Source organism: Trematomus bernacchii, unplaced genomic scaffold (genome assembly GCF_902827165.1).
Source record: "Trematomus bernacchii unplaced genomic scaffold, fTreBer1.1, whole genome shotgun sequence".
Taxonomy (NCBI): Eukaryota; Metazoa; Chordata; class Actinopteri; order Perciformes; family Nototheniidae; genus Trematomus; species Trematomus bernacchii.
This window is the reverse complement of record NW_022988050.1, coordinates 12,900,649-12,928,484: the sequence shown is the minus strand read 5'-3', so window position 1 is coordinate 12,928,484 and position 27,836 is coordinate 12,900,649. Positions and strand designations below refer to the sequence as shown.

Below are 27,836 nucleotides of genomic sequence, written 5' to 3'. Positions count from 1 at the left end.
TGCAAAAAAGAAAAGAAAAGATGCTACAAATAACAGTACAATTCCAATTAAAAATAAAACGTGCAGTGACACGAGTTCAGCCATTTAATGAATTACTTGACCCAAAACGCAATGTAATTATGCTACATGTGGATTTATATAAAAGCCTTTTTTCTGCACAATAATTAAACTGTGAGGGAGAAATCCGTCTCTGGTTCTCACGTTAAAAGCCGCCACATTCTTGTTAAAACAACGTGAAATGTCACTGAGCCATTCGTACATGGACGAGCGTCACAGCGGCCACAGTTTCATTTTCTCTTGTAACCATAAACAGGAAGTTCCCTGTTTATGGTTACAGTGAAGCTGCAGACACCGTGCAATAAGCTCTGCAGGCGTTTGGTTAATGTTTAATGAATGTGATGACCAATTATGCAATTCAAACAATTCAAGAGTTTTCGTTTTGATGATGAATAAACACAGAACTAATGATGCAATTCAAATTATTTAAGAGGGATTTATTTTCAATTTTTTAATTTACCATCGTGAAGGGATCGAAAAATGTGCCCTAATTCTAAATCGGATTTAATTACAGGTTGAATATAAACACAATTGTACAGACAAATACATGTTAAAATATCTTAAAATCATTCTCAATAATTGTATTCCAATTCATTTTGGATGTCTATCATTTTCTACATATTTGGCAATAAAAGTGCAATAATATTCTTATTTAATTCCAAGTATCGAGTGGTAAACAATTATAACACGTGTTTTAAGTGTGATGAGGTATTCTTTATTAAGCATGTTAGAGGCTCACTGCAATACAACAGTATTTATTTCCTGATTTTTCATCTCACAGTAATCTTTTGGTGAAATGTTTGTTTATGTTGTTATCATGGGAGTTTTTTTTACGACGCTAATTCAATTACGAAATGTGTGTCATTATACCTGTGTAAAGGACTATGTTGAGGTTAACTCTGAGGTGTGAAAGCCACAGGTATCAGGAAAATGAAACAGGTGCGCCCTACAGTATAAATGAGGTGCTGCAACTCAGCTCAAACACTTCCACTAGCTACCAAGAGAAATTACTATATTCTCCAGCAAACTTGTACCTTTTAAAAAATGCTCAACGGGATCTTCTTCGTGTGCCTGTCTCTCAGTCTGTGGACTTCAGGCTCCTCTCTGAGCTGCAGGTGGATGCAGCATAAATTCCAGCAGTTCAGTAAAAACTCTTTGGTTCTAATAGATAGCATGGTAAGTGCATCTCTTTTGTAAAATTAATCAATGATTGATTGATGATCATGAGTGTATTGTATTGTTTGTTTAATTCATGATGTGTGTGTTTGTGTGTGATGCAGGGTAACAACTCCACCAACACCACCAACACCACTGTGGATGCTAGAGTGGGCTTCCCTAACCATCTGTACAACCAGGCGTCCAAAGCATCAGTAAGTCAGCCTCAACTTTTTGAAAAAATATCAAAATAACACATGTCCTGATATACCTTTATGAAAAAATAATGTTCAGTGAAACATGTTGTTTGTTATTTTTAACCTGTGATTGATCTTCTTTCAGGCTGAGGACAAACTTAGTTTCACAGTCCAGATTCTGGAGGAGATGGTGGTCCTGTTTGAAGAGGACAACAGCAAAGCATCATGGGAGGAGATAAGAGAGGAGAACTTCCTCCAGGTTGTAACCCAGGTGGCTGACGGCCTTCGCTCCTGTGTAAGTCTCAGGATTGACATGTCTTACTTGTTCCATAAAAGCTCAAGCATCAGGTCTCTTTTACTTAAATCCTGTTGATGAAAATGATCAAATAATAACTTTTTCATTCATTTAGATCGGGAGTCACAGCTACAAGAGGAAGAACAAGAAGATACAGATGTATTTCAAGAGACTGTCAAGCCATGTCCTGGAGCAAATGGTAAGTCCGTCTATGTATCAATCAATTAATCGAATCTATATATCCAACATGTTTTAATAATGATGATGTTCTTCTGTGTGCAGGACAACAGTGCTCAAGCCTGGGAGCTGATCAGGAAGGAGATGAAAACCCATCTTGTGAGAGCAGACCTGCTGTGTTCTTCTCTTCTCACCAACTAACATCTGTCAGACATTGGCCTTGTGTTAATTTATTTGCTTACATGCTATTTATTTAAATATTTATTTAAATATCTATTTATTTGAATGAGTTTTTTATTTGAGCTGCATGAGAGCTTCATCTGCCCTCACCAGTTAAAATCCTTCTGTTATCTATTTATTTATTCATTGCTTATTTATTGAGTTTTGTACTCATGTATTTATTTATTGGTATAGTAAAATATGTTGTTGATCAATTTATGTTAACTATTTATTCATGTTTTGTCTGTTTTTTTACCTGCAAAAGCCAATAAAAATAAAAGTCCTTTTCAAGCAACTTGACAAAGCTTTTATTGGTTTTCATTACATTCAGATTTTATTATACACAAACACATTTCTGCACCTATTATCAAGCAGATATTAAAGTCAGAGTACTGTATGAAATAACACTTATTGTATTTATAAAAGCGTCTTAAAGCACCAACAAGAAGTTTGAATTGTAGAATGGCTCCTTTACACTTCACTGGACTTCAAACCACTAAATAGCATAACATTAACAGCACATATAGCAAGTCTTTTAGAATAAACATGCTGTTGCACACTTATAAACAAACTGGTACCGTAGAAAAATGACCGACCTCCACAAAGGGCTCTTAAAGTATAATTTGTACTTTATAATGTAGAGTTATTGTGAGGCGCTTCACTCCCATGGGGCCTCGGTTCCGTCAGCCTGCGCGTACACAGAGAGTTCCTCGTACACACCTCCAGAACACGTCTCAATCGCCAAGCCCTGAGAGACAGAGATAAGTCACTTTTAACACACTGAGCATGTATATGTGTGTGTATGTGTGTGCTAGTTTTGGGGAATCTTATGCCTATGTGTGGGTACATTGGCTTTGATTTGCATAGACAGCCATTCAGACATGACTCAAAGAAAAAAGAAAAAAAAAGCTGCTAAAGGTTACAGAAGAGCAGTCAACATTCAAATATATTTAACATCTCTGCTCCTGACCAGAAATGCAGCTAATGATCGATGGACCTTTGGGCTGCATTTTTTATTATATTTTTCGGGCCTTCTCTGTCATTCTGTCATTTTCAAACAGCATGTTGGCATGTCACACCATTGTTTTTCTCCAAAAGACAAGCTTGTTTATGGGTTTCTTACAAAAAGGCTTGAGTCAATGCCTCGAAGGCCTCAATAATCCCCCAAAGTCTCAGAATCAATAACAGCTTTTGCAAAATGCTTGTGTAGGAGCCATTTTATGGGTGCTGTTGGTGTCTCAGTTTATTTAATTTATATGTATAGTGCAATATTATTTTTGAACACTTGGTGGCGGGGTTTAGCTGCACCGGGTGTATACAAGGTGTCATAGGTGACAGGAGAGGACGAGGACACAGGAGGAAGAGCATACCGATTCTACTTAATGTAATGGCAATTTAAATGTTCCAGTGTCCTATATCCTTTTGCCATTACTTCACAGGAGGGTTTAGAGTGATCCTGACGCAGACACAAACAGATGACCCCTTTTATACACCTGGTGCAGCTAAACCCCGCCACCAAGTGTAATGGCAAAAGGATATAGGACACTGGAACATTTAAATTGCCATTACAGCTTGTACAAAAAAAGTCAATGGTGTTTTTAAAGTGTCTATCAAAATCTGATCTTTATAAATCTAGAAGCTCTGTTATAAAATACTCTAAACTTCATTCATGACTGCATGTATTACATTTGTAGGCTTTCTATTGCTTCTTCTTTGCTTGTATGTTAAGCAATTTTTGTGTCAGAGGTGTTCTTCCTCTAGCCATAACATCTATATTCAATTCCATATGTATTATTCTTAGAAAAAGCAAACTAAATTTCAGACTACAGTATAGGCTACAGTATGTTAAAAATAAATTTAAAAAACAACCCTGGGAGCTGCATTGACTGAACCAGATAGAAATGTGGTTATGAGCTCAGTGGTGCGAAGAGACTGAATGTGTGTATCTTGCACATTCACCTTTTATGTAAAATAAATCATGTTACAGTATCTAACCACTTATGACGAAGAATGGCCTTGATTTGAACAGTTCTGGACTGTAACTTGTGTAATCACTCAAAATAAGTAAGTTATTGTATTTTTCAGCAAAAGGTTCTGCAATTTTTGTAACCTTCCTGAATGGTTATGTATCTCCAATGTTAAATAAACTATTTAAAAAGTTGTTTGGATCAGGTGCAAACTGCATCACAAAGTTGAAAACAGCTGGTTTGGTCAGAAAAACAAAGTTGCAAGGATAGCAACGGTTTTAAACATATGATAATCCAAGAGATATAAAGCAGCAGTAATATGAATCCAGAAAATCAGATATAATAGTGACAGATAGAGTTTTATATCCAGGACTTTCATTTCACAGTTTGGTATTAAGGATCTGAATGCTCGATGAATATTAATATAACATTTACATATTCAAACAAACCTCATAGATGTGGTCAACTTCAGGTTCCTCATATATACTGTCCTTCTTTTCCAACTGTTTAAAAAATAAAAAGACACACAAAAAAATGAACATTTGAGTTAGGACCAATATATTATATATAACAAAAAATAATAAACATGCTAAGTGATCTAACATTAGATCAGGAAACATTCTAATCTTTTCTTTGCTGCTTTAAAATAGATTGTGTGTATTCTTTTAGTACACCTGTATACATCAAGGGACCAAAAGCATTGTAAAAAATGTCTGGAGAAAGTACATCAAAGTGTGTGCATGTTCTGGGGTCATTCCCATGGTCCTATGTTCCCCCGGGTCCTTGTTAAGAAATGGGCTAACTTTTGCGGCTCAAATAGCAAACAAATTAAGGGAGATGAACGTTTCAAATGCAGTTTGAATAGTTACATCCATTGAGCAACTGTGGAGATATCAATGTCTCCATTCAATACATTTAAGCCATAGGATTCAAATAGTATTACATCTGCAGCCTATAATCTGTAGGTGGGTGATATCAACACTTCGGCCCAGGGGAACAAACATTTGACATAGGGAAAGCTTTGGTGAGAACATAAAACCTTTTGAAATGTCTCCTGAATCTGTGATTTTAAGAAGATATTGAACTGGGGAACATGGGACCCTAGGGTCATAGCGTTTGTTTCTATCATTAAGATAACAATTGAAGGATGCCATGACATTGGTCGTCCTTTTATCACAAAAACAAAACCCCTATCCATCTATCTATCTGGAATAACACTCTTCGTAAACCTGCCAAAAAGGCTAAACATTCAGGGATTCTATCTTTTTAAATAAGAGAAAAAGACAGGCAATATGAAGAAGTCTGGGTATCTGGGAACTTGTTAAAGATTAATTGATTAATCAGGAATATTATACAGATTTATGACCATATTCAGTTGTAGTAGTCACAGGTACACCTGTCAACATACTGTATCTATAGTCTTGTAGAAATCTGTTTAATTAAAAAAATCCAAAGATAGAAAGAATAAGCAGATAAATAAGCAGTTTGTCTGCTACTTTCTCGATTGTGTTATGCACATCAACAGCTGTTTGCCATTTTAACACATACAGCAGTGTCAATTGGTAAAGCAAATATATTTGTGAATGTTATGTGCATCTTGTTTCTCACCTGTTGGCGTTTGCGTAGCAGTACAGCAGCGATACACACAGCCAACAGCAGGGCCTGGAGGATGATGAGAGCATCCTTCATCTTGCTTCTCCTTGCCTGGTCAACACCACCAGATCCTGTGAGAGGGAAGATTGCATCATTGCATCATGTGTCTGCATTCTGCACAACACATATTGTCCCAGATACTTACTGGCTACTTGGACTGCAGTTCCAGGTCCCAATGTATCATGTATCTTGCAGAAGTAAACCCCGCTGTCCTTCAAGCGCACAGCACGGATGACGAGAAAGACATTATTGTCGTGAGGGCCGTGATGAAGTTCATAATTATCTTTTGCCTCTATCCTGTTTCTGGTTGTATTCACCACAGCGCCGTACTCGTACTCATTCACTCTGTACCACTCTGCCGTGGCTGGCTGGAGCTCCGTGTAGCACGGACAATGACAGTAAATGCTCACATTGTGTCCGGCATTCACTCCATAGAACCGGGGCTTCTGGGAGATCAGCACGTCAGGGTTTAGGGCCACTGAGCAGGCAATAGAAGGATCAGGGTTAAGGTTACAGCAGCAGTTATTGTAAAACTCAAACATGGTGTAGGTAAAGTATGGGCTCAGAACAGTCTCATAATACACACATGCACACAGAAGGATTTACACTTGTATTTCATGATCCGCAAAAGGATTCACACTTGTATTTCCGGATTCACACTTGTGTTTGTCAATGCACACACAAATATGTGTTCCGTTTCATATACATCCAAACACAGAAAAAGTTTTACATATGTATTTTTGATCCTCACATATTTGTTTTCCATTTAAAACCGCTGCACCTACAAACACAAACCGCTTTCTGTGCATGGATCGCTGTGCATTCGTGTGTGGGTTTTTTGAGACTCCCCTGACGGTCACCCGATTCGTACTTGTCATTTTTTCTATCTATAGCCAATCAGATGTCTCCTCAATTCTAAGCCAATCACATGAGCGCGCCCCCACGAGGGTAGATTTCTTGCGTTCATGACGTAGCGCTTCATGTACGCATTTTGCGCTGTCCGGAGCAGGGTTTCCGCCGACAGAATTTATTTTACCGGACAAATTTGAAACTTACCGGTCATGTTTCAATAATAATAATAATAAGAAGAAGAATTGTGTAGCAGAGTTTCCGTTAGCAGGTAATTACCGGACTATGACCGGATATGGCTAATAACACGGGAGTAAGGATCATCTATTTTCCTCTCTCCCTCCCTCTCTCCTAACAGCCCGTCAGTTTCTCATGCAGCTCGCTAAAACTTCACTCGCGTTTATGTCCATATCGATCAGATCCAGCTCTCCTGATCAAACTATTAAGAGTGAATATCGGCCGATAATGACCGGCGGGGCTCCCCCCGTTGACAGTTCACTGTCTAGCACTGGCTTCGTAGTGCACTGATCGATTAGGCTAAGCTAACCTGTAGCTGCTCCCTCCACACTCACAACAACTTCATACAGACTTAAATAAAGCAGCTGTATTCGCCATACAGGAAACATACATTTAAAACGGTTTTGCCTGCCGTTTTTATGTACACAAGCATTCATTAATGGTTCGGAAAGTGGCACTGTACCTTAATAATATAAAGGCTTGTATTTGCGTGCATTTCCTGCTCGGAAAGTGGCAATGTACTGAGAGTGGAGGTGTCCTGAGATTAGCGCCTGCTAGTGATGTGTCGGTCGCGAACGAGCCGATTCTTTTGAACGGCTCTTTGGTACGAACGAGGGGATGCGAGTCCTACTTGGTGAGAGCCGTTCTTGTTATCGTTCAATCGTTGGTCCGCACTCACTGCCTGCCAAAATCCACTCGCCTTTTAAATAGCTTGATTTTGTTCCCCAAACGTATTCTGTGAAGATCCGCCCCTACTCTGTTTGGTAGGTTTCAGCCTTCTTATTATACATCCATGGTTTCAGCACGAGGAGTGAGATGGGGTGGGTGTTAACGGAATACACGAGAGAGAGAAGTCATAACAAGTGGTACAGGACAGGTAGACAACGTGTTTTTCGGATGGAAAATGAGCCAAACACGAAAACGCAGCAGCATTTGGATTCACTTCAACCAAAACCCAGGCAGTGATAAAGCGCACCATTTGTAAAGGCAAAATATCCTTTAAAGCAGGATCAACAAATAATCTCCATCGCCACTTAAAAACACAGTATCTAATATTAAGAGTTGCATGAATTTCATTCAAGGCAAGGCAACTTTATTTACTTAACACATACAGAGGGTAAATTCAAAGTACATTCACTGACATGATGACATGGATATGGCGCCACCTTGTGTCATGTTTACAATGCCGATTATTGACATTAGGTCTGGCAATGCAGTCAATCATTATCCTGGTGATTATTTTGCAAATAAACCTAGTAACCTTCAAAAAACGGCTCTTTTGAACGGCTCTTTGAAAGGAACGGAGCCATAAGATCCGGCTCCCTTCAAAGAGCCATAATTCCCATCACTAGCGCCTGCAGGCAGGCTCCATGGACCTGTCAGCTCCGGACAGCGCAAAATGCGTACATGAAGCGCTACGTCATGAACGCAAGAAATCTACCCTCGTGGGGGCGCGCTCATGTGATTGGCTTAGAATTGAGGAGACATCTGATTGGCTATAGATAGAAAAAATGACAAGTACGAATCGGGTGACCGTCAGGGGAGTCTCAAAAAACCCACACACGAATGCACAGCGATCCATGCACAGAAAGCGGTTTGTGTTTGTAGGTGCAGAGGTTTTAAAAGGAAAACAAATATGTGAGGATCAAAAATACATATGTAAAACTTTTTTCTGTATTTGCATTTTATTTACATGTATATGAAACGGAACACATTTGTGTGTGCATTGACAAACACAAGTGTGGATCCGGAAATACAAGTGTGAATCCTTTTGCGGATCATGAAATACAAGTGTGAATCCTTCTGTGTGCATGTGTGTATTATGAGACTGTTCTGAGCCCATAGTAAAGTGCCATTGCTTGCAGTGATGATAATTTTAAATCAAAAGGGTTGCAGGTAATTGTATTATATATCAGTGAGTGTTTTTTTTATTTAATCCTTAATCCTAATTTAGTCAATCAAATGTCCAAAAAGGAAAAAAACACGAGTCCCTAGAGCCCAACACTGCTTATTTTAAACGAAAATAATAACTTTACAAAAACCTCAAATCCAAAGCAGCAAGCTTTCATGTTTGAGAGCTGGCAACTAAAGAAGGGTTGTCAGGGCTCTCATTGTAGAGACAGTTAGACAACATTTGAGTTATTGCAAACCAACGATTCATTATATATCAAAGGTCGGATCTAAACCAATAAATCACTTAGTCGATTAAAATTAATCAAATACAATTTTGATAATAATTGAGGCCATTCATCAAGAAAGAAATATGCTTATTTCAGCTTCTGAAATGTTAATTTGCTTTTATATAATTGTAAATTTGATATTTTGAAAAAAGTCATCTTTGCTTCCGAGTACATTTGTTGTCCTTACTTCACAATTCAACAATCATTCTATTTGTCTAAAAAGTGAGATTACTCCTCAACAAAATAATAATAGTTGCAATCTTACATGTAATCTAAGTCATCACCATCATGCAGTTAAATTAGTGTTTTGTATAAATAATGTAAGGACAAGGTGTAGGATAACACAGTTAATGCATTTGTTAAACCATTCTAAATCTGCATGAATTTACATCAAACATTAGTCAATGTCAAGGGTAACACATATTTATCTAAAATAAAAAAAACAGGTCTCAAATAAAGTTACTTGATGGTCAGTTTTGGTGCGAGTATACTGTATATTAGAATAACAAATATTTGTCTCAGAAGACAACTTCCTCTTTTCACCAGATGGCCAGGAAGTAATGGTACAGTGGAGTCAAAAATAACATGCAAAACAACTGTATGCATTGGTTAAACAGCCATAAATAGTCAAATTGAATTATGAAATCTTAAGTGTTGTTATAACATTCAGCATTTCACAAGTGTTAGTATTTAGCACCGTATAAAGTGTGCATCATTTCCATTTTCTAGTCACAAATTAAACTAAACTGAGCTTGTACGAAGAGTTTACATTTACCTGAGATATTGATTAAAGCAAGTCCGAAGCATCCAGCCAGCAACCAGCGCATGATGACATCAAAAGAGAATATGTTTGTGAATGCTGATTTCCACATGTGTCTCTCTGCAGGCATGTGTATGTCGTGAACAAGGAGAAGTGTCTGCAGCAGAGGGTGGGCTGTCTGTCACCACTCAGGCTTTAGTGACAGGCAAATAAAGAGGAAGAGAGATCTGTAACATAGATCCAAAATAACTCTGAACAAGCCACAGCTTTAACATTAGAACACTTCACATATGTGCCATTCTTAGGAGTGAAACAAGATGCGTGAGGGTGAACATTAGGGGGTTTGAATCCATTTGTAGGATAACAACTAACATTCATGTGATTTGATGAAACTCGTGCCAATACAATATCTAAGTTTCAGTATCATAACAACAACATTACTTTTTATGTTGGCTACTTTTCATTTAAAAAGGGAGTCAAAGTTGTCCAGTGGAAAAAAACCTAACTCTAAATAAATAAAACTTTAAAGCTCCCATGTCATGCTTTTCCGGTTATTACCCGTCCCCTTGTGTGTTATGAAGGTTTTTATGCATGTAAACGGTGTGCAGAGTCAAAACCCTCAAAGTACACCCTGTAGCGAGTAAAACTCTAACACAGAAAATACCTCCCCAAAACGCCTCGTTGGAGATACGTCACTGCCCATTTGATTCTTCCGGGTACCGCCTGATGTCATGCGGTACCCGGAACGAAATGGACCAATCCCGAAGAGCTATGGCCACACCAGCAGCGGCGTGTTCCTCCTCCAGAGGTTCGAAGAACCGGCATTTCACAGAAGAAAGCTTCCAAAACATTGCCCAGTTTGAGGCCGGATATGCACAGCTTGTTTGGACCGTTTGGAGCAGGGGAAGATCTGGGTATACAACCTGTAAGTTTGCATTGTTATTTGTGTATTTATCAAACAAGACTGTTTAAATGTGTAAACTGTGTTGGACTGCTAAGCCATTGACACAGTGCTAACTGTGCTAACTAAGTTGCTAGAGTTTCCATATATCAACTCTAATATCAGCAGATGGCCTTGCATACATGTTTGTCATGGCAGGAGAATGTCTGCAGTCACACACACGGAATACTCATACAGTATACTCCGGGTGATTTACCGTACATTGTGACAGTACATATACTGCATGTAGCTAATGAGGCTAGCTGTATGCTAGCGCAAAACAATGTATTCATGCAAGTTACATTGTATGGTAGCAGAATACCCGTATACGATTGCAATTATAAACACGTTATTGCTAGCCTAATATGAACCACTAGCTTTTGTTCATAGTAGTTTCATTACACTGCATTATAGTTGCCTTTCCTCCAAGCTAACGTTCATATCGTGTTAGCTACCAAGGTAAACAAAGCTAGGTTAGCATATTAGCAGGCAAGCTGTTCATTACACAACTACTACTAACGAATCTAAAACAACTAAGTTTCTCTAATATTTTGTGATTTGCATTTGATTTCGTCCAGCCAGATCCTGGCGGACAATCCATGACGGGGAAGGGACTTCTACTACTACTGAGGCCTCGTGCTAAAAGGCACCGCACCGACTGTGCGCAGGCAAGATGCGAGGAGGAGGAATGGATGATATACCGTGTGTATATATGTATATTTATGTTCATTTTGTACATTTCTAAAAATAAAGTTTAATGGAAATACTTAGTAGGCCTATCCTTTCTTCCCTGAATTCATATATAGCAAACCATGATTTGATTTCTCATCAAACAGTAGTAGTTTATAACGGGTAAAAATAACTTACTCTTTGTTATGAGCGGCTCGTAGGCCACAACGGAAAGACAAGGAGACATACACGAGTTTACAAAACCACGGCACATTTATTGTGGTAAATGCAGAGATAGGTGGTTGAGAGGATCGCAGAGTTAGTCTTCCTGCAGCCGCTTTGGAGAGACTGGGGCCGTCGTGTGACTCCGGGCAGCCTCTTCAGCTCCACCCCATCGTAAGACAAAGGCCCTGGGGCCGTCACACTCTTCTATAACAACAGTTAAAAATATATATGTATATAAAATATACGGCTGTACCGACGCCATGATAAGACTGATGTTACGCTGAGAGCAGCCGGGAAAAGCACTGTTAGACATGGGCGCAGCCTCTCTGGTGGTTGACTAATCAGAACGAGTGGCCGAGCTGACCAATCGGAGCACACTAGGCTCACAGGGAGGGGGGGGCAAGAGCTCCAACGAGTCGTTTAGTGGAGAAAGTGAATACTGCTGAATACACATGCTTGACAGAGATGCTGTATGCGAAACCAATGTGAGTTTGGAAAATTGCACAGTATAAATCTATTTTAGTATACCTCAACAATGTAATTATGATCAGTGGAAATGGCCATGACATGGGCCCTTTAAAACAGGAACTTTATTTAATCAATTCTAAGTGAAATAATTATTAGCCTTCAATATAAAAGAAAGGACCTTTATTGTTGTGGATATGGATGTGGATTGAAGGTTTTTGCTACATGATTTCATCTAATGATGAAAATCATTATTATCATTTTTAACATTGTAAAACGCAAAGGAAAATAATGGCTTTTGGTGTGTATGTGTGTGTATTGAAGCGTATATCTTGAGTTGCCTAGGCCAGACTTAAATATCATCGACTAATGCATGGATTTCAACACTTTTTTATACGGTTATGGTCCTTCCTGCAGCCAACGGCCCCTTGTAGACCAGCACACTCACAACAACACAGACTATGACACCCCTGTTGTGATTTTACACCAACGTGTAATGATGTAAAAACACAAAAACAAACACAGAATACGACACCATGTTGTCCAATAACACTTATGTGCAATATGTAATACGTTTTTTTTAATCTACCGTGTTGAGCTGGGGCAGTTTGCAGTGTGTGGGTAAAAGATAAACTGCTGCCTCCACAGACCATGACAGAAAATTCTGCGATTCCCATAAAAAGATATTATTTAAATGATGGTGACTCACAAAATCAGTCAAGCTTTGGGCTGTCACTCTTTCATTTTCACGTGTTCATTTTGATAAGCAATGGTGGCTGCCCACAAATGATTTCAATGCAACAAAGCCGTAAGAGGAGGGAACTGCAACCATAAGTCCAATGAGCGATAAATGGTAGAAACAAGACATTTGAAGAAATCACCTTTAACTAAGAGTATTTTCACTCTTCTGGTCTTTTTATGGACAAAATGTCCCAAAAATAATAGCATATAAATCAACAATTAAAATAAATGTTAGTTGTAGCCCAGATTTATTTTTGACTGCTGCACTGACAGATTTCCTGATTTAATTTCCTGGCAATAAACAGCATTACTCAACTAGGCAGCCAAAAAGAAAGCCCCTGCACATCCTCTTTTAGTAACTTCAGTCAGCATGGGCAAGGCATAGCGTGCAACCACAAAAATATGCAAATAAATCAAGACACCCCACCTCCTTATTTCTTGTAAGAGGCAGTGCTTATTTTCGTCTGTTGTCACTCAAGTACAAAAAATAGCAACTGGGCAAGCGAGTCGCTATATAGTGCTGAAATGAGCAGCTGTTTAGGAGGCAACATGTCAGTACTGGAGATGAAAATATGACAAATGTATGTACAGCTCTAGAAAAATGAAGAGACCACTCCAAAGTTTTCTTAAACCTCTACATGTATGTCAGCCATTCCATTTCAGTGTCTGTTGAATTCCAAAACAGAGAAATGTTGTCAGTAGTTTATAGAATTAAAATAAAATGTTTTACTCAAACAAATACCTAGAAATAGTAAAACCAGAGAAACGGATAATGCTGCAGTGGTATCTTAATTTTTTTCAGAGCTGTATCTTATAGCCGATATCACTTAATCCTTTGTACCATAGTGCATAAATGTTGCAAACATTTGATCTTATATTCATTGTTATGTTAGTTTCATTTATTCTTTCATAACCATTTATGATTTATTTTAATTTAGAATAAGCCCCATGCACATTTCCAACCACTGTAAATATTTTGATAACTTAAATGTGTATTAAACCCAGTGATGTAAAGTAACTAAGTACATTTACTTAAAGGGGACCTATCATGCAAAATGCACTTTTGTACGTCTTTTATACATGAATATGTGTCCCCAGTGTTCCAGGGAACTCACCAATGGCGCATTTCCACTACACGGCCTCGCTCGGCCTCGCTCGGCCTCGCTCGGTATGGCTAGGCCTCGTTAGGACTGGCTCACTTTATGGCGCATTGCCATTACAGTTTAGGAACTGAGGTAGTATCTATAGTAACGCAGTGTAGGCGGAGCCGTGACGTCATCTTCAATGAGAACCCCAGAAAAACAACACAGCCGTTAGCTGTTAGCACTCAGAGCTCACAGCTCCTCATATCTGTTCAGAAACTAGACAAAAGTTAAACAAGTACAAACCACAGACTGTCTGTGTCATGGCGAATACAGTCGCTGGTTTATTTATGTCTGTATAGGCCGTTGTTGTGAGTGTGGACGGTCGGAGCATATACAGCGTTAGCTTAGCCAATCTCCATTTAGAAAACACGCATTTTAAAAGGTTTTTCGCCTGCCGTCTGTCTGCAGACTTGTCAAAGCATTAATTCATGGTTTTTACTAACCGGTATCAGTATGTTGTTACTTCGGCATCATTTTGAAACGTGTATTACAATTAAATCACGGTCAAATATGTTCATCTTGTTGTAGTTGTAGCCCCCTTGCCAGCGATTCTCTCTCTAGTTTAGCATACTCAGCCCGACTCAGCCTGGTTGTTTCTGGCACTAGAACCACGATTTTTAAACTGTGAATTAGGACCCGCTAGCCGGTACTAGGCCAAGTGGAAACGCAACCAAAGACGGGCCGCTGACGTCACAGCTCTCTTAAACGGGGCTCCGCGCTGTAGTGGAAACGCGCCACAAGTGTCAGAAAACACAACCCTCTCTATTTTCCTCCATACCCAAATCTCTAAAAAAGGGGCTGCAACGGATCTGATAAAAACTGATCCAGATTTGAACACTGTCCTGACGTCAGGACGGTGGCGCTACGGCTATTGGGCCAACTTCACCAATCAGGGGAAGACCGCCACGGCCATTGCCGTTCGAAAGCGCTGGAGACGCTGTAGTACATATGCCAGGCCAGTAGATGGTGCTGTTCTCCCAGAATCAGCCCCTGCACAAACAGAGCTATAAATTGTCAAATTGAGCGAAATGAGGCATGACTAAAATGCATGATCTGTTTGGTATTTTGAAAAAAAAAAAGTATAAATATGCCTTATATAGGTATGGTCCTACACTATATTATTCAAATATAGCATGATAGGTCCACTTTAAGTACTGTACTTAAGTACAATTTTGAGATACTTGTACTTTGCTTGAGTATTTCAAAGTTGTGCTACTTTGTACTTCTACCCCAGTAGAATTAAGAGGTGAATAATGTACTTTTACTCCACTACATGTATCTAATACCTTTAGTTACTTTACAGATTTGGACTAATGATGTGAAATATAATCATGTCTTGAATCAGACTTTAGTTCCACCTGGAGTAAATTCACAAGCTACCCTGCAGTATACAAAGTCATTCAAACTAGCTGCACCTTTAGCAGCTTTGACAACACTTTGATAAATCAATCATTATAAAACACATAAATAAATGGACCAATCTGCATAATGAGTGCTTTTACTTTTGATATTTTTTGTACATTTTGATGCAAATACTTTTGTACTTTTACAACATACTGTAGTAACATTTTGAATGAAGGATTTTACTTGTAACGGAGTATTCCAACACTCTGGTACTTCTACTTTTACTCAAGTAAAATTAAGTAATTCTTCCACCTCTGATTAAACTGTACCTGAACTTTTCTTTTTGCGATTTCTCACAAAAAACACTGTACAAATGGAAGAATCGAAAAATCTACTCAACTGAAAAAAGGTTGAGTTTAACAGTCATCATTGTAAACCACCAGAGGGCCCCAGAGTAGTTTCACAAAATACTGCTAGTGACAACAAACTCACAGCCCACTTTTCCCTACAAGAAGTATTTTATTTTCACATTATAGTAACATTTTTCAAAATAACAAAATGATATAAATATACAATAAAGAAAACAATGTATATACAGGCAACACTGACTGTGGGTGTAACAGTAACGCTCTGCCTCCATTAGAAGTGTAAACAAAAGGAGGATACTGGGTTGTGAATTTTACCGTACCATCAGAGGAGACTTAAGGAGACTTCATGATTTATTAACCCCCCAGGGTTGATGTTAAAACAGTGCTGAACACATAAACAGGAGAAGAGACAACCTGCTAAAGTCTATTGTAAAAAAACAAACTAGAAAACTGTAAAAGTGCTTTTGTTGATCATGTATATTCAGAGTAAGACGTTTTAGATTAGGTTAAGACTTACACAACAGCAAGTGAAGCATTCTTTCCACGCTGGGACGGACTTCAAGAACATATCGTCCAGATCTTTTGGGTAAATATGCAAATAGGTGTGATGGGTATTCCAATAACTTCAGAGTTGTGTATTCAACTAAACCAACACTCAGCTTTGTTTCATAAAATCATTTAACATCAGGTCTAACTTCATCCAACCTGAGGCAAACCTTAATTTAAAATGTATACTGTTGCTAGAATTATTCTTATATAAAAGAAAGATATAGCTTAATGAACAGGAAGCCGTTCATGTAAACACAACATCTTACGTTAAGTGTCAAAGTGTATTAGTCTAAATACCTAAACGGAAAACAAGTGGCTTGTTTCACTGGTTGAGATCTATTTGAGGGGAACAACAAAATAATAGACAAACGTTGATATGACATGCATAAATCAGGGAGGAAATAATCTTAGAAAACAGGAAGGTCTTAAAACTGCTCTAACTTGACCTGGAAGGGATATAAATAGTGCAATATAAACTGGGCCTGTTAAACGCATTAGCCGGCCCATGTTATTGTTAACTTATAAAGTATAACTGGGATAAATGTGATCAAGATAAGCCTTATCTTTCAGTTATATGTACAAAACTAACTCAATGTTTAATTGAAAGAATAAGCATGTTGGGCTATCACATTGTTGAGATTCCACATAAAAGTGACTTAAATTAAGTCGGAATTTTGCTTGATTTTGGATATTTTGAGTAATTTAGCTAATGAATAGGTATTCTGCTGATTGAGCGATAATCCATTTGTGCATGCAACTGAACTTTTTAAATTCCTACCAGAGAACATCACATTTTTGGCTAAAAAGACAGCTTTTCTTGTTATACTAGTCTTGGGTGAGCATTTTTGTAAATGTGTCTAAAAGTTGGGAATTTAAACACAAGTAAGATTTGTCATGTACTGTGTAATATGTACTGCCAGTACAGTATAGCTTTTAAGACTTTTTAGACAAATCAGAACACATTTTTTTTTCTCAATCATACTAAATGGTTTTTGGGCACCAATGGATTGTGGTTAAATTTGCTAATAGCTTTATGGTCTATTATCAAAAAAATCCATGTACTCCAGTTGCATCTTTAACCCAATAAGACACCAGCATATTGTTTTAAGAACAGGGATTGTTTGTTAGTTCCAATTATAAAATGCTAATTAATGTTTAAGATGCATAAGCATGTTTAAAGATTCATTAGCACTGTGTAACATCTTATGTGGAAAATTCAACTAGTGACACACCTTTCTTGGTTGCGGAAAAACAGGAGGAGGACATTATAAATTGTCTTCTGTCATACAATTGTCTCTTTCAGATTTGCATGTAGGAAAAAGAGGTATGGGTCAGGGGCAGAATGTAATAAAACCTCATTTGTTATTTCTACAGGTACAACAATTACATTTGGCTCGGGGGGTTCCGTGTCACTTTGGGACTCTGTGTCATCTGAAAGTGTCTCTGGATTAGAAGGCTGTTGGTTTGCTAGAGTTTCTATATCAGCCTGCTCCATCTCCTCTACAAGGTCCACTTTGCTACCATAGAGCACCCCCATCCTTCGTGCGAGCATTCCCTCTTTCTCTGGAGGATCGTCACCTTCGTCCTTTTGACCCTTCCTCTTACATCGCTGCATAAAAGCGGCGTGGCGCGTGCAGCGTTTCAGCAGGTGTTTGCGGTAAGCCCTCTGAACGACCACAGCGGCCATCTCCTCTTCTTTGTGGCGCACCGTTGTGGTAATTGGCGCAAAGGAGTCTGAGGTTGGGTTGCTGAGGATGAACTTGGCCTCAATGCTTTCCCGCATCGCCGCCATCTCCAGCGTGTCTCCCAAGACCATCTGTATGACGGCCATCAGGACATCCAGGCAGTGGATCCTGTCCCCGATGACCAGGGGCAGATCCATTGCCATTAAGGGAATTCGGTTGGGCTTGGCAACCTTCAGTGGCGGCTGCAAGGTATCACAGAAATCTGAGAGCTGGCTATACTCAATGAACTGAGTTCCGTCCAAGTCAAACTTTTCCCAAGTTTCATTGAACATCTCAAAATCGTCCTCACAGAGCGCATCTCCGCTCTCCTCCTGCGCCACGTTGAAGTTCTCCAAGATGATGGCGATGTACATGTTGACCACCACTAAGAATGAGACGATGATGTAGCTGCAGAAGAATGCCATGCTCATGAGCGGATTGCCGCAGTTGCCCTTTACATCCGTGCCTGGGTTCTCAAAATTTGGATCGCAATCTGGGAACTCCTTATCCAGCATTGGAAGTAAAAGTGCATCCCAGCCGGCGGACGTCGTGATCTCAAACAAGCAAATAATACTGCCACCAAACGTCTCGAAATTAAATATATCGTCGATTCCAGCTTCCTTTTTGACATAGGCAAAGTTTGACATGCCAAATATGGAGAAGATGAACATAATGAGGAAGAGCAGGAGGCCAATGTTGAATAGGGCGGGAAGTGACATCATTAGGGCAAAGAGAAGTGTCCGAATGCCCTTGGCTCCTTTGATAAGTCGCAGAATCCTGCCTATTCTGGCCAGTCTGATGACTCTGAACAGAGTTGGTGACACAAAATACTTCTCAATGATGTCTGAGAGCATTGTACCTGAAATAAAAAGAGACAATAATGAACACCTATTGTCTGTTTGAACACAGTAGCAATTTTTGGTCTCTAAGAAGTTCAATTCACCTACCGGCTATTGACAAGATGACCACAACAAAGTCAAAAACGTTCCATCCGTTTGTGAAGAAGTATTGTCGCAGGGCAATGAGCTTCAACGAACACTCTCCGGTGAACACGACAATGAAAGCCACGTTCACTTTAAAAAGGAAATCTTCCTTCTCTGCACTTTGGTTGTCCGTCTCCACCATCATCGTCACCATGTTGAGGCAGATGAGCACCATGATGAAGATGTCAAAGAATTGCTGGCTAATGAAGTCAAACACCAATCCCTGGATTGGGTTCTGCAGGTGAAAGGGAAGGCAAGGAACAGAAACACAAATCCAACAGGGTCAGTTGGCCTGTTCACACCAGCAATGTGCAGGGTAAGGGGTCAACACATAGGTCACAGGTCAAGATGGCATACCACACATGCTGAGCTGATTTGTCACAACGTTGGTGTTGCATTGTTTAAACACTGAACAAAAATATAAATGCAACCCTTTTGTTTTCGCCCCAATTTTGTTGAAATAAAATCAAATAAGACTTCTTCTATGCACAAAAAAGGCTTATTTCTCTCAAAATCGTGTGCAAAAATTACACAGGTGTCCCCAAATCAGAATTTATAAAGCATTCGTAAAGAATGGATTCGGCCATTATAAGAGCTACATATATGCTTGTTTGGTAACACTGCAAACATCCACGAAAAGAAGACTCCAAAGTGGCAGGCTTCGTCGAAGATAAGCCTTTTTACAACTAGATTCTGTAACGCTGAAAAACTGCAGTCGGTTCAAGACCCAGCAGAGGACAACAAGCTTCCAGGTTTCTAAAAGTCTGTGCAGCTCCTTCAGCGACAGGCTGCTGCACCCCCGCTGTCTCACGGAGAGATACCGCAGGTCCTTCCTTCCTGCAGCAGTCAGACTATACAACCAGCACAGCCCCTAGTAGAACCCCCCCCCCCCCCCCCCCCCCCCACACACACACACCACAACACAGACTATAACACGCCCTGCTGTTAAATACCAACCAACTATGTGAAATATGTGCTATAAGTGCAATATATATATATGCCGTTAAAACTGTGCTATATATACCTGGCTGCTAAATCCTAAGAACTGTTACAGGATGTGTATTTTGAAAATTGTATAACTTTACATTTTTTTATTATATTTTGTATTATATCATAACTTAGTACTTTTTAATGCATGTAACATATGTAACATAATTATGTAACAGTAAGCTGTCTGTGGCTCTTTTTTTCTGCTGTAACTACGTACATTTCCCCTCTGTGGGACTAATAAAAGGTATTCTGATTCTGATTCTGATCTGTCCATGTGGCTGATCTAAAATGATTTTGCAAGTGAAGAAACCAGATATGGAGCTTCTTCTGCACACTTTTGATTGGCCTTTTTTAAATGTGACCAACCCAAGGAACACCTTTGTAATAATCATTCTGCCAAATAAGTAGCTTTTTTAATACATTTGTGGCCAACATTTAAGTGAATTAAGGCAGTTTTAGCATAGAAATAAGTCTCATATCCTTCATTGAAGTTGTAAAAAATGTGGGCAAAAACCAAATTGTTAATATTGCTCTCAGTTATTAATGAATGGCATACCGTTGGACGTGGAATTGGCTTCTGCGGTTTCTTGGAACCAAGTTTCTTCATGGCCTCATAGTACTTTTTTTGCTCCTCAGTCAGAAAGATGTCTTTATCTCCAAAGTGCAGACATAAATTCAAACATCATTATTGGTGTTTAAATAGCTAAGTATAAATTGAAATACAAAGAAATCACAATTTAATTGTTACAGACTACTACTTCCAAAGACTCGTGATACTTATCTTTTTCTTTTGTTGGTTGAAATTGTCAATAATGACACCAATAAAGAGGTTGAGTGTGAAGAAAGAGCCAAAGATGATGAAGGTGACAAAGTAAATGTACATGTAGAGGTTGATCTCATAAGAAGGCTGCTCCTCTACCTAAAAAGGAAGAACATATTTGAATGAATATAAATAGTTCAATACAAAGTTGTCCTTTCCCTGTTACTAAATAATTAAGTAGATGCTTGTGAGAGATGCTCGAGAGTGGGGAAGATACAGGATAAAAGGTTAAACAGGAATATGATACTGGTCAGGAAGGGCACTTGTTGATCCAAGACTGCACCATCAGCATCTGTCACTTACTGTATATATTACATATATATTCAATTATCTCAAAGTGCAGGGGTGTTGGAAAGGGAAGGCGAGTTTTTGAACTCTTGACTTCGATTTCTTAATGTTGCTAATTTCCATAAATCAAAAAAAAAGGTACTGAGTATACGTTTTGCAAAGTTTTATGGGATGTAAACTAAATAATTGTGTAATTTACCAAAAGCAAACATAAAAATATAGCACATGGAATAAATTAAGGGTCTTCTGCAAATTATATATTTGATTTTATTATCATCACAATGTCAACTTTCTATATTGTATTCGGGATCTTTTGGTATCAGAAGAAAGCTGATCTTCAAAATGAAACAATCAGTATAATAAAAATGGTTAGTTGTATTGTACATTATCACATATGTTCCTCATATCATGCTTTGCACAGGTTTATTTTAACTTAATTATCAAGTGTAGTCAGTACTGAGTAAAGATTAAAGGTCTCCCAACATATTTAATGGTCAATATAATAATATAAATAATAACTACCTCTCTTGAGTCAACAGCAGCATACATGATGTCCATCCAGCCTTTAAAAGTTGACTGAAAAAAAAAGAGCAGTGTTTCAAAACGTGTTATTCAAAAGCTTTTACAACAATGTTAATTCCAACTCTATAATAACGGAAACATCACTCCTCACCACTTGAAGCAGTGACAGGTAGCCTTGTCCCACATTGTCATAGTTGACCTTGACGTTGACCCAGCGGGCCTCCTGTGTTGCCTCTTGGAGGATCAAGCAGTCGCTATGGTTATTGACCTCCCACATGGGGAAAAGTTCAGACGTGGTGGTATTAATGCAGCGGTAGAACTTCCCAGCAAACAGGTTAACTCCCATGATGCTGAATATGAGCCAGAAGATCAGACACACCAGCAGCACGTTGAAGATGGAGGGAATAGCACCAACGAGAGCGTTCACCACCACCTGCTCAAGAGAAGACTTTGTTAGAATAACGGGATTATAAAGAAATGTACACAAATATGTATTTAGGTTGTTAGAGTGAGAAACAAGCTTGTTATTGCCAGAAAGTTATATCTGTACCCTTACCTCAGTTAGTTCTGGTACAGCATCCACGGTGTAAGCATGCATTTAACACACATTGTAGAGGAAAGCCAATCCAATTAGTATGGTATGCAAAACAATGCAAAAATACTCTATTACAAGTAAATGTCATTTTGAAATCCCACTTAAGTAAGAGTACCAGCGGCAACATTTACTGGCAAATTAATCAAGGTTAATTGCACTCATATCTTTGAGGTAGGTAGCACATTAAACAATGATGCAACTGTGGGATAAATATATGCAAACAACCTAAAATAGCCTGTTTACAAATGTTAAGTCAAATTAAAATATCAAAAGAACTCCAATTTTCTATTCGAGCACAAAATATATAAATCCAAAAACTTTAGATGACCCCTGTCAATTATGTCTATTTATTTTTAAATAGACTTTCTGGTTAGCCATACACATCCCTCAAATATGGTTGCACAGTCACAAAACGTACCCTCATGCCTTCAAATCTTGACAGCGCTCGAAGAGGCCTTAGGGCCCTGAGAGTCCGGAGGGATTTGATTGGGCCAAGGTCAGAGAATCCCATAAAGTTGGCAGCTAAACTAATCAGGGAAATCTGTGGCAGAATCAAAACATTTCCTATTCAAGGGTTACCACAGACACTGATATGAAACATGTGTGAACACATGTTCTGTTAAGTACATACAGATAGGTTAAAAAATAATAAAAGGGTGCCAAAACTTACATCTACAATGAAAAAGTCTAACCAACACCAGGCGTTGGTGAAGTAGGTCTTGAAGCCGTACGCGACCCATTTAAGGAGCATCTCGATGATAAAGACGTAGGTGAAAACTTTGTCAGCATACTCCAGAATAATTTTGATGGTGCGGCGTCTTTCTATGTATATGTCTTCAAATGCCTGCCGAAAAACAATAAGAGATACCTAAATACGTGTTCTAATGGTAATACAGTATCTTAACACTATGATAAAAGCATTTTTAAAGGCACTTACCAAAGCCCCGCTGCTCAAGAGGATCATGAAGATTATAAAGGTTTCAAACCAGTCATGCTCCACAATAGTAAAGCAAGCCCTCCTGAGGTTCCACCATTGTTTGCCTCTACCCTGGGTTATGTCCACAGTCAGACATGGCCAGCGCTTAATACAGTCTGAATGGAGAGGAGCAAAACAGGTTCATTGAAGATCATTTTAAAATGTGTGCTTAAATTACTGTTTTACGATGATTTCTCATACTGTCAGTGAAGCAGGCTTCCGGCTCTACGGGGTCTGGTTCTTCCTCTTCCACTTCTTCTGGCTCAGGCTCAGGTGGTTGATAGTCCACTGTGCTACACACTGAGGAATCCCCATCATTCAAAGCACCCATCAGCTAGTCAAGAATTACAATTAAAGCTCAGTTACAAAGCCACCATGCAAATAAACATTATTGACTCCCCCCCCACACACATTTATTTTCAGCCCATAGAAAGTTTTGATTTGTTCATGTGAGATTTTTCAGAGTTACTCACTTTGATATTTCCCAGTAAACAATGAACATCTTTATATTTTTCCTGAAATAGCACAAGAGCAGAGAATGAACTTTAGTAAACGTCAAACACAGAAGTTTCCAATGTGTATTTTTACATTTGTTTTGCTTTGTGTGTATACCTATCTGATTTGTATGCAACTTATGTCGTCTGTTTATACCTTTTTTGTTCAACTTGGACTTGGAGGTGCTTGTTCTGATAACAACATATAACATTATTTAATAAAATGTACTAAATAGAGGCTACTGAGATTGCCTGACTGAGATTTTATATTAAGTACATCATCACGCTGCTAGATTTAAAATGTCTCATAGTATCAATTGTTATTTGCTACCTGCATCACAAACTTGGCATCGTGTCGTTTCCCAAGTGCTTATATATTGTTTTAAGTGGAAATGTAATTTGACCATGCCTAATCACAGTGCCTCACAGCGAGGCCGTGTAGTGGAAACGAGGCTTAGAAAAAGAAGAAGAGTAGAATGAACATTGCATTCCTATTTAAAATCTACACAGCAGGATGGGCACAGCGGCGGCCAAAATTGCAATGGGCTAACTTATGTATGTATACATTTACTTGCAGCTAATTGTGTACTCACTGAGGCTTTTGCTTTGACAACTAAAACAAGCAGTGGAATAGTACAACCCAGTCTCACGGCATTTCGTGTTATAGTCACGAAACACATTTAATCTATTGATTCGTGTTCACCAACACGATTTTCCCCTTTTTTTCGTGTCGCACAGAACGATTTTAAAAGCAATGTATTTCTATTGGTAGTATGTTTCGTGCCTGCACCACGTCTTTTTGTCCGGTCGGGTCTTGGAAGACCGGAAGCTGTGTGGTTCATAAAAACATTTTCTTATTCAATATCAATTATTGTTTTTATTTGAAATCGTATAATGTCTGACTTTTTTTGCCGTCCGTGAGGAAAAGAAATGGGGCTCAGAATACTGAAATATGTATTTTTTTTCCTTCTAATTTGTTATTCTTTTCTAAATAACACACTGTTATTTACTCAACAATAACACACAATTAGCTTTGTTTTTATTTACTTGTTTAATTCTATAATATCGGGATTTTTTGCCGTCCGTCAGGAACTGAATTTCAAAATAAAGTCACCGGAAACAGACGTAGGCGATACACAGCCACTGAACTGATTACCCAAGATCCTCAGCTATGGTTGAAGCTCGGTGATTGGATGTTTTAGCCCCAATGCACGTTGGGATATGGTGTTTATGTGATATGAAATCCGAAAACATAAAAAATATATATATATACTTTATTCCAAGTGTGCTTGCTTTTCTCTTTGAATGTCATCACATAACAACATTGTAATACACGGTTCAGCTGCATTACCCGTTCAAGTCCAGTTTTGGATAGTCTGCCGTGGTTTCATTCAATTTCATAGAGCTGTTTGACACTCGGCGTAACCTTGGCACACTGCCACTCCAACATCCAATCACAGAGCTTGAAGATTAATCACGGGGTTTGTCAAGCAAAGGGACTGTAGCCCCAAACGATAGCTGAGGATTATGGGTAGTTTAGTGTCTTCGGCCATCCTAAACTCAGAGAAAACTATTTGTTTCTCCGAATCGAAGGGGGAAAACACAAAAGCATTGTACAGAATTTAAACCAATCAATGTTGTGTAATTAACAAGGATAAACTGATGTTTTTAGTTGATGAGTACTGCAGATTACTATGCAAACTTCGAGACCGGAAATACTTATTTCACCCCAAGCTGTTGCCTGGCAACGCAATTCTGTTGATAGTTATTTCCTATGCATTAACACCATATCCCAACGTGCATTGTGGCTAAAACATGCAATCACCGAGCTTCAACCATAGCTGAGGATCTTGGGTAATCAGTTCAGTGGCTGTGTATCGCCTACGTCTGTTTCCGGTGACTTTATTTTGAAATTCAGTTCCTAACGGACAGCAAAAAAGCCCGATATTATAGAATTAAACAAATAAATAAAAACAAGGAGAATTGTGTGTTATTGTTGAGTAAATAACAGTGTGTTATTTAGAAAAGAATAACAAATTAGAAGGAAATAAATATTAAAAAAATACATATTTCAGTATTCTGAGCCCCATTTCTTTTCCTCACGGATGGCAAAAAAAGTCAGACATTATACGATTTAAAATAAAAACAATAATCGTGGCTTGATATTGAGTAAGAAAATGTTTTTATGAATCATACAGCTTCCGGTCTTCCAAGACCCGACCGGACAAAAAGACGTGGTGCAGGCACGAAACATACTACCAATAGAAATACATTGCGTTCTGTGTGACACGAAAAAAAAAGGGGAATATCGTGTTGGTGAACACAAATCAATAGATTAAATGTCGTGACTATAACACGAAATGCCGTGAGACTGGAGTGGGTTGAATAGTAGTGTAAGCATACAGAGCCAGAGTAAATTCGTAAAATGTTACGACTTAGAGGTTGATCCACAAATGTTCAATACAAAGAAGGAAACAATGCTACAGCCAGATGCGTAACAGCTTTCTTTGGCTCATTTTCTGTAACCATTGAAGCACTAAAGCATGGTGGAATTAGCAAGATAGCTAGTTATGTTAGCTAGCTAAATTAGCAAGATAGCTAGTTGTGCAAGCTAGTTGCGCCAAACTTTAAATGCTACACTTGTTAAAGAAAACAAGGCGAATAGCGGACGGCTGCAGCTCTGGGTCTCACAGTGCGTCCACCCCACTTCCCGCCACTCCAAAGAAGAACTAGCTTAGCAAGACATCCATTTTTGTCGAGCAACAAACACATTTTAAGCCAAACTGTTTTAACCATAACAAACAGCAACAACCAACCATTCTAGTCAAATCACCAGTGAAAACAGTTCAGACTGTTCTACAACTGTAATTCTATGTCAATTGAATGTCAATCAGGGCGGTGTAATCAGATGTTGAAAAAATCTCAAAAGACCCCACACACCTGTAGTGCTTTGAAAGACAAACATATCAAATGGCAGGCAAATTACAAATTACATTATTTTAAATATCCAAAAATTGATAACTTGCATCTAAAAAGAAGGACCATGTTTATGGTTGATTACTTAGGCTACATGCCACATTGCATCTTAAACACAAGAACTGCATGCTTTGGGAGGCAGAATGGGTCATTTTGGGTGTCATTTTTGTATTTGTTTGTGTGATGAGTAAAAGTGACTGTACTTACAGAATAATGTGGATTATGTTCTTCATCTGAAAACTCTGAGTCATCAGCATCATCAACATCAGCAGTATCATCAACATCATCAGTATCATCCTCATCCATGTTTTCAAAGTCTGACTCTCCCTGAGCAATTGGCACATTTAAACTGAACTCTCCATCCACAATTAATCCAGAAGGCCCGCATTCAACCAAGCAATTAGGTATCCCATCAGCCATTTTGAAATGTTGACTGGAGTCAAAGTGGTTCATTTCAATTCCCTCAGTTTTAGGGTCCTCGTCTTCATTCGGACCCTCCTCAGTGTCCTTGGGCTTTTTATTGATAATCTGCAGGATGGATCGAACGAGGAACGCTTTGAACCAGTCAATGCCTCGTGTGATCCTGCCAATGGCGATCTGGAGATTGTTCATCTCTCCGTCTTCGTCTGTTGAGAGATTGTCTCCGCTGAATGAGCTGAGCAGTAAGGCCAGGAAGAGGTTCAGCACCTGAAGAAAGAAACATGAAGGTAATGATAAATACACTCTATGTAAAAATGTATAACAGCATTGTAAAATAACACAATATCAGCAATTTCCTAGTGTAGTTTTGTGTGAAAAACTACACTAGGAAGTAGGAAGCTACAGTATATGAAATATCTATATATTTGTATTTTACATCTGTGATTAACAGATAAATCATTATCGAGAGTGAGTGAATCCCAACTGGAGAATTGTATAATTGCACAGTCAAAGTATGCCTACTACGGCTTCAAATAAGTACTAATTTTATCATAGATTATTTGGCAATAATTTTCTGGACTAATTTAATAATTATGTCTGTAGAGGACAGAAAATATTTTTTAAATAAAAAAACTCCTGGTCAACCGTTCTGTCCCAAACACCAAAATATTTTCTTTGATATGAAATAAAACGGAGAAAATAAAAGTCCGGACTACATCAGATTCACGTGTCAAATTTCCCCTGTGATGGCACAATAATGAATATTATGTCATCTGCCTCCTGTTGCAGACGCAGCTATCTTTAGTGGCTAAACCTGTTAGTCATTTTCTCGGTTCCTATGTCCCAGGTTTAGCAG

At 38.6% G+C, this 27,836-nt stretch overlaps 2 protein-coding genes and 1 pseudogene across 2 annotated transcripts in view; 1 reads left to right on the top strand and 2 right to left on the bottom strand.

The window, feature by feature from the left end:
• The window catches only part of LOC117473460, an 8,153-nt pseudogene extending 6,071 nt beyond the window's left edge, over positions 1–2,082 (top strand).
• A 302-nt stretch (positions 2,083–2,384) lies between these two features.
• On the bottom strand, positions 2,385–9,991 carry cd79b (CD79b molecule, immunoglobulin-associated beta). Its single transcript, XM_034118918.1, has 5 exons — positions 9,762–9,991; positions 5,866–6,198; positions 5,676–5,791; positions 4,517–4,570; positions 2,385–2,848 (listed from the first exon to the last, which is right to left on the bottom strand). Exons 1-5 carry the CDS (start codon positions 9,874–9,876, stop codon positions 2,759–2,761), a joined length of 708 nt encoding a protein of 235 aa, XP_033974809.1. The 5' UTR covers positions 9,877–9,991; the 3' UTR covers positions 2,385–2,758.
• Positions 9,992–17,405: 7,414 nt separating this feature from the next.
• Positions 17,406–27,836, bottom strand: part of scn4aa (sodium channel, voltage-gated, type IV, alpha, a) — a 36,322-nt gene continuing 25,891 nt past the window's right edge. Inside the window, exons 16-26 of the mRNA XM_034119104.1 lie at positions 26,768–27,247; positions 23,292–23,424; positions 23,052–23,206; positions 22,785–22,958; positions 22,533–22,655; positions 21,671–21,952; positions 21,520–21,573; positions 20,667–20,808; positions 20,446–20,543; positions 18,864–19,134; positions 17,406–18,775 (exon numbers count right to left, since the gene is read on the bottom strand). Of these exons, the coding sequence (XP_033974995.1) occupies positions 17,475–18,775; positions 18,864–19,134; positions 20,446–20,543; positions 20,667–20,808; positions 21,520–21,573; positions 21,671–21,952; positions 22,533–22,655; positions 22,785–22,958; positions 23,052–23,206; positions 23,292–23,424; positions 26,768–27,247 (3,213 nt within the window). The 3' untranslated portion in view covers positions 17,406–17,474. The remainder of the gene's footprint in view (positions 18,776–18,863; positions 19,135–20,445; positions 20,544–20,666; positions 20,809–21,519; positions 21,574–21,670; positions 21,953–22,532; positions 22,656–22,784; positions 22,959–23,051; positions 23,207–23,291; positions 23,425–26,767; positions 27,248–27,836) is intronic.